Source organism: Oncorhynchus nerka, linkage group LG6 (genome assembly GCF_034236695.1).
Source record: "Oncorhynchus nerka isolate Pitt River linkage group LG6, Oner_Uvic_2.0, whole genome shotgun sequence".
Lineage (NCBI taxonomy): Eukaryota > Metazoa > Chordata > Actinopteri > Salmoniformes > Salmonidae > Oncorhynchus > Oncorhynchus nerka.
Window position 1 is genome coordinate 17,752,839 of NC_088401.1, and position 7,451 is coordinate 17,760,289.

At 41.2% G+C, this 7,451-nt stretch overlaps 1 protein-coding gene across 2 annotated transcripts; it reads left to right on the forward strand.

Moving 5' to 3' along the window:
- The first annotated feature begins 74 nt into the window (after positions 1-74).
- LOC115130100 (V-set domain-containing T-cell activation inhibitor 1-like) lies at positions 75-3,267 on the forward strand. 2 transcript variants are annotated; one of them, XM_029660876.2, is made up of 4 exons: positions 75-561; positions 1,580-1,862; positions 1,938-1,997; positions 2,122-3,267. In XM_029660876.2, the coding sequence occupies exons 1-4, from the start codon at positions 553-555 to the stop codon at positions 2,175-2,177; spliced, it is 408 nt and encodes a 135-aa protein (XP_029516736.1). In that variant the 5' UTR covers positions 75-552; the 3' UTR covers positions 2,178-3,267. The 2 variants fall into 2 exon arrangements, with proteins under 2 accessions (XP_029516736.1, XP_029516735.1); XM_029660875.2 differs by having other exon boundaries at positions 1,938-3,267.
- Positions 3,268-7,451: the final 4,184 nt, after the last annotated feature.

The window sequence follows — 7,451 nt, forward strand, 5'->3', positions numbered from 1 at the left end:
TAATTATATCCAGGAAATAATTGGCAACCATATCCTTGGTGGATATCCATGGAGAGTATGTGGAGGGGAGGCCAATTCATTGTCATGTCATTCATACAGACTTTAAAGAGATCTAATTGGCCAACCAGTAAAATGCTACATAGTCAGACAGATTCACTGAGTTGTTCAGACATTATCTGCTGGCCTTGCAGTCCATCCATGACATTTTGCTTTAGCACAGTCACTGCTTTGTCGTGCAAACCAAGCTCAGTCACAACTTCACAAGGGGGAGTGTTTGTCTAGAGCAGAAAGGCCCTATCTAATCTGTAAATGTTTCACATTGCAGTACACTTTGCCCTACAATTATTTGGCCAATAGTAAAAACAAAACAAAAACTGGAATGACAAGCACAGGTACTGTATTCTTTACAATCCATTAAGAGGGAGAGGAGTTTGTTTCCACAACGATAAACCTGTGGTCTGGTCTCCATGGAGATGGCCTGGGTTCTGGTTTCCATGACATTAAGGGGTCTGATGTTGGTGGTGATTCTGCTGTGGACTGTCACACCCACAGATGGGGGAGGTGAGTAACAACCATCATCATTCTGTCTTAGTTCATCTGTCTTTACCTTCTGTCTGTCTCAAAAAATTACATTCCAAAATAACTCCAATAGATGTAGGATCTTAATTTGACCACTCTTTTGTTGCTGTGAATTATCCTGCACAGTAGGAAAATAAAAGTTATAGTCTATTCAAGTTTAAAGGCTTCTAAAGATTGTGATTTCCACTTTAAAATGGCAGACATGATTTGCCCTAACGAAAAATGTATCAATATATTAATGTATCATGTCCATTAATTACAATCCACATAATAATTCACATTTCCTGTTGCTGCAGGATTATTTTCCTGCTGTAGCAAACAGGCTCAAGGTAGATCCTACATCTGTAGTCCTAGGTCTGTTTGACAGTAAGTGCTGAGCTAGCAGCACCTGGGAGGAGGGAAGTTGTCATCACACAGGACAGACAGGGTTTTACTGATATAAACTCACTGGAATCACCTCACATCAGTTTAACTGTAAAACAAGCTTCTCTGTAACATGAATGACTTACTTCAAGAGCAGACCTGTTGTGAGTAGTTATCTTTGTCCACTTCTACCCTAAGTCAAAGTGTAATACAGATGAAGGATCATGTGACTGAAAATGAGGTCTCATCAACGTCTCTCTGTGATTGTTTGAACATCTTCAAAGTAGGAATCAGTGATTCAACTTAACAGAGAAGACAGGCTAAGATGGTTTATCAATGTAAATGATTGCTGAATGGGTGTGGTATGATTAGAGGAATGAAGGAAGTGTAGTCATTCAGGTCTGACTGGGGTCTTTATTTTAGATTGTGATCTTAGTTAGAGGTTAGGTGCTGTGGGTATGGAGGGTGGAGGACCGAGGAAGACCACAATGACAGAATAGACTCAGGTTAATATTAACAATAATAACAGGTTACTCACTTTACCAAGGTATCTGACTATTGGGGAGAATAGGAGTCTGTGTTTGAATCCTCTTTTGTCCAGATGCTCACTTAACGTGTGTTTATTGTTTGTTCTCAGAGGATTGTGTCCTGCCCTGCAGCTTCCAGTGATGAACTCAGCCACTGGCTGAAAGTAGAAGACAAGGACCTGAACATCCACTCCCACTACAACAGTACAGATCAGCTCAAACAGCAGAGCCAGCGTTTCAGAGGGAGAACAGCCCTGTTCAATGACCAGATCCCCAAAGGAAATGCTTCACTACTGCTGAGAAGGATCACACTCCAGGACCAGGGCAGATACAAGTGTTACACCAGCACTATTAAAGGCAACATGGAGTCCTTCATTAACATAGCAGTGGAAGGTACGGAATGTCTGTCTGTCTGTCTATGATGATCACTTTATGGCTGCTCCATGTGTAATGTCTACTTTATTGCAGCTTCAGTCCACTTGGTGGACATACAGTTATCAGATGACATCATCACCTGCAGTTCTACAGGTATCTACCCTGAGCCTAAACTCACCTGGTCCACTGGCTCACCTGGTCCACTGCATTTACTCATACTAGCTGTTTGTGTGTCTGAATCCTGCTAACTCACCCAAACTCACCTATCCCCCTCCAGCAAATACAAATGGTCCAAATGAAAACGATCAGAGTGGAAAACCACTTCAGAAATGAGAAAAAAAGAAAGGAAGACATAAAAAGACAAGGTCAGCCACTGCAGACACACTAGTGCCTCAGACAGAAGAGGGGACATAGACCCAGGGGAGGACAAAGAGGAAAGGTGACAATTGGATACTTTAAGTTGCAGATAAGCAAATAAGCAATGATGACATTTTCACCTACAAAAGGCAATGGATCCTTCAGATCTACATGGAGTGCCTAGCCAGAGGGTTGTGGCTATTACAATACATTGGGATAAGTAGTTGATTTATTGTGGAACATAGTTTAAGTTTTAGTTAAATGTATTGTGTGTGTGTGTGTGTGTAGCAGTGTGATGTTGTTCCCCTAGATTATGCACCAAGTTGCACACAAGGACCAATTCAAATAGGCCAGGTCAAGAGGGGATGTTTATAATTTGATAATAATAATAATAATTCAGTGTGTTTTTTACATTTAATTACAGCTGCATAGCTAATGTTATTTGTTGGTGTACAAACACTTTTTCATATCAATATTGTAAAAGTTGTATATTTTGGTTTGGCCCATTATCTGTATTTCCGTACCCCCTTATTGGTCTCTTTTGCCTGACCTTCGGCTTGAAAGGTATGTTGTCCTTGGCTCTGAAATGGTTCAATATAAAACTGTGGTAATGTTACACAATGTACTGTTATGCTACCATAGGTTTGTTACAATGTGGACAATATAAAGATTTAGGGTAACAAGTTTCACTGAGCTCGCTAACTAGGGTATCTATTGTAACTTGTGAGTACTTGGGACAGTGTTTGAGTGAGTGTCCATGTGCTTGCGCAGGTGCCTGAGAACTGTGAATGTGCCAAGGGCTAAAATATTGTGTGTTGTCTCTTCGTGTGCAGGTATGTCTTTTATTTTGTCCGAATTATGTTCTATATCATTTTACTTGTATTGTATGGTGTGCTGTTGTGCACTGAATGTGTGTACGCAGCATCTGCTATTCCTTTTTGGTTCTCTCTTTTGCCTGACCTTCAGCTAGCAAGGTGCCTGAGAGCTGTGACTGCGCCATGGGCTAAAATATTGTGTGTTGTCTCTTTGTGTGCAGGCCAAATAAAAAAATAATCCAACCAGCAGACATATAGTTGTGGCAGTGTCCTATTTAAAAGTTCACAATGCAGAATGAACCATGCTACATGTGCACATGCATTTTGCTATGGGATGAGGAAGTAGCTACACTGTGATATCATCACACCCACACCTTGATGAATGTTCTTTACCTGTATATAGCAGGAAGTCCCAGACAGTCTCTCTCTGAAGAGAAGCAGGAACAATAAGTTAATTGTGCACCCATAGGGCGGTGCACAATTGGCTCGGGGTAGGCCGTCATTGTAAATAAAAATTTGTTCTAAACTGACTTGCCTATTTAAATAAAGGTTAAAAAAAAATAATAACCATAGTCAACTTCTTTTTAGCCATTTAACACACCATAATGTCCCGAATTTAGTAGAGAACGACAGTGGGGAAAAAATATGTAATTAACAGAAAATGTTACATTTTTATTGCAGAGGATCTCAACATTTCTGTACAAGAAACACTTGGGACAAAGTTTTTTTTTAAACAAATGTTAGGATATTTTCTGGCATCATTATGTTCCAGATGTTAAGACTACAAACCATTATAAATGGCCTATTTGCAAGTTTGACTTTAATTTTAATAGGCACTGACTAAAATCTGGATTTATAAATTGCAATTTAACATTGTCATGGTCTGCTGAGCTAGATGCAGCTAGCATCTAGTATAGCATCTAGCATAGCCTCTGACAGTTCAACATCTCATTTCAGAGAAAAGTCCACAGGGAAACTGACATGACATGTGGAGAATGATACATTTGCGATAGAGCTGTGACCATGATCACAATTGACACATTTCAATTTAATTAACTTAACCAGCTGTGCTGCCCTGTTCTGAGCCAACTGCAATTTTCCTAATTCCTTTTTTGTGGCACCTGACCACACGTTTTAACAGTAGTCCAGGTGCAACAATACTAGGTCCTGTAGGACCTGCCTTGATGATAATGCTGTTAAGGTAGATCAGCACTTTATGATGGACAGACTTCTTCACATCTTAGCTACTGTTGTATCAATATTTTTTAAATATTTTTTTTATTCAACCTTTATTTAACCAGCTAAGCTAGTTGAGAACAAGTTCTCATTTACAACTGCGACCTGGCCAAGATAAAGCAAAGCAGCGCGACACAAACACAGAGTTACACATGGAATAAACAAAACATACAATCAATAACACACTAGAAAAAAAGTATTATTCAGTGTGTGCAAACAAGGAGGTAAGGCAATAAATAGGCCATAGTGATGAAATAATTACAATTTAGCAATTAAACACTGGAGTGATAGAGACTGGAGTTATATATTTGTAGAAGATGAATGTGCAAGTAGAGATAATGGGGTGCAAAGGAGCAAAAAATAACAGTACGGGGATGAGGTAGTTTGATGGGCTATTTACAGATGGACTATGTACAGGTGCAGTTATCTGTTAGCTGCTCTGACAGCTAGTGCTTAAAGTTAGTGAGGGAGATATGAGTCGCCAGCTTCTGTGATTTTTGAAATTCATTCCAGTCATTGGCAGCAGAGAACTGTAAGGAAAGGTGGGAAAAGTAGGAATTGGCTTTGGGGGTGACCAGTGAAATGTACCTGCTGGAGCGCGTGCTACGGGTGGGTGCTGCTATGGTGACCAGTGAGCTGAGATAAGGCGTGGCTTTACCTAGCAAAGACTTATAGATGACCTGGAGCCAGTGGGTTTGGCGACAAATATGAAACGAGGGCCAGCCAACGAGAGCATACAGGTCCCAGTGGTGGGTAGTATATGGGGTTTTGGTGACAAAATGGATGGCTCTCGCAACATATTCGTCGCCAAACCCACTGGCTCCAGGTCATCTATAAGTCTTTGCTAGGTAAAGCCCCGCCTTATCTCAGCTGTGATAGACTGCATCCAATTTGCTGAGTAGAGTGTTGGAGGCTATTTTTTAAATGACATCGCCAAAGTTAAGGATTGGTAGTGTTACGAGGGTATGTTTGGCAGCATGAGTGAAGTATGCTTTATTGCGAAATAGGAAGCCGATTCTAGATTTAATTTTGGAATGTAGATGCTTAATGAGTCTGGAAGGAGAGTTTAGTCTAACCAGACACCTAGGTATTTGCAGTTGTCCACATATTCTAGGTCAGAACTGTCCAGAGTAGTGATGCTGGACGGGCGGGCAGGTGATGGTAGCGATCGGTTGAAGTTTTACTTGCATTTAAGAGCAGTTGGAAGTCACGGAAGGAGAGTTGTACGGCATTGAAGCTCGTCTGGAGGTTAGTTAACACAGTGTCCAAAGGGCCAGAAGTATACAGAATGGTGTCTGAATAGAGGTGGATCATAGAATCACCAGCAGCAAGACGACATCATTGATGTACACAGAGAAAAGAGTCGGCCCGAGAATTGAACCCTGCGGCACACCAATAGAGACTGCCAGAGGTCCGGACAACAGGCCTTCCGATTTGACACACTGAACTCTGTCTGAGAAGTAGTTGGTGAACCAGGCGAGGTAGTCATTTGAGAAACCAAGGCTGTTGAGTCTGCCGATAAGAATGTAGTGATTGACAGAGTCTAAAGCCTTGGCCAGGTCTTTGAATACAGCTGCACAGTACTGTCTCTTATCGATGGAGGTTATGATATCATTTAGGACCTTGAGCGTGTCTGCGGTGCACCCATGACCATCTCAGAAACCAGATTGCATAGCGGAAATGGTCGGTGATCTGCTTGTTAACTTGGCTTTCGAAGACCTTAGAAAAGCAGGGTAGGATATATATAGGTCTGTAGCAGTTTGGGTCTAGAGTGTATCCCCCTTTGAAGAGGGGGATGCCTGCGGAATCTTTCCAATCTTTGGGGATCTCAGACAATACAAAAGAGAGGTTGAACAGGCTAGTAAGAGGGGTTGCAACAATTTTGGCTGATAATTTTAGAAAGAGAGGGTCCAGAATGTTTTGACCATGACAGTGACGCCTCAATTTGCTCAATTTCCACATGATTTATTACACGATTTAGTGGATGTTTAGGGTTTAGTGAATGATTTGTCCCAAAAACAATGCTTTTAGTTTTAAAAATAGGACCAACCTATTCCTTGCCACCCACTCTGAAAATAACTGCAGCTCTTTGTTAAGTGTTGCAGTCATTTCAGTCGCTGTAGTAGCTGACATGTATAGTGTTGCAGTCATTTCAGTCGCTGTAGTAGCTGACGTATAGTGTTGCAGTCATTTCAGTCGCTGACATGTATAGTGTTGCAGTAATTTCAGTCGCTGTAGTAGCTGACGTATAGTGTTGCAGTCATTTCAGTCGCTGTAGTAGCTGACATGTATAGTGTTGCAGTAATTTCAGTCGCTGTAGTAGCTGACGTATAGTGTTGCAGTAATTTCAGTCGCTGTAGTAGCTGACATGTATAGTGTTGCAGTCATTTCAGTCGCTGTAGTAGCTGACATGTATAGTGTTGCAGTCATTTCAGTCGCTGTAGTAGCTGACATGTATAGTGTTATCATGACCGTCCTTTGGGGAGGATCATAGGCGCCCCCCGTCCTCTCCACAGTTTTATCACTTAGCGACAGGTTGTAAAGTCCTTGCAGAGTCCCTCTCCCCGATTGGACATGCAGTATGGGGAGAGAGGACTTCCCAGTGAGACAAAGGATATTCTCCTGTCAAATCCCCCAAATTGGAGATTTAAACAATATTTATGTTTTTGAGAATGTGGATGTCACGATCGTTTGTAGAAACGGACCAAGGCACAGCGGATGTTGAGTTCCACATTATTTATTTACTAGAAAGTGAAACTTAGCAAAGACAAAAACAAATAAACAATTAACTAACCGTGACTTTAGAGATGCTAAGTGCACTAACTCAAAACAATATCCAATAAAACACAAGTGGAAAAAAACGCTACTTAAATATGATCCCCAATTAGAGACAACGATTACCAGCTGCCTCTAACTGGGAAGCATACCAACCACCAACATAGAAAACAAAACTAGAACACCACATAGAAAATATAAACTAGACTAACTAGTCACGCCCTGACCTACTCTACCATAGAAAATAAAGGCTCTCTATGGTCAGGACGTGACAGTGGAACCAGTCCGTGGACACTTAAGGAACAGTCATGTCGGGTTTGTTTCATTTGGTGACCTCATGAAGGACAGGAAACACACATTACTGTATCTTTGTTTGTATACACTTCTCAATTATAGGGTTTGCATCTGAATGTTGTATAAAATG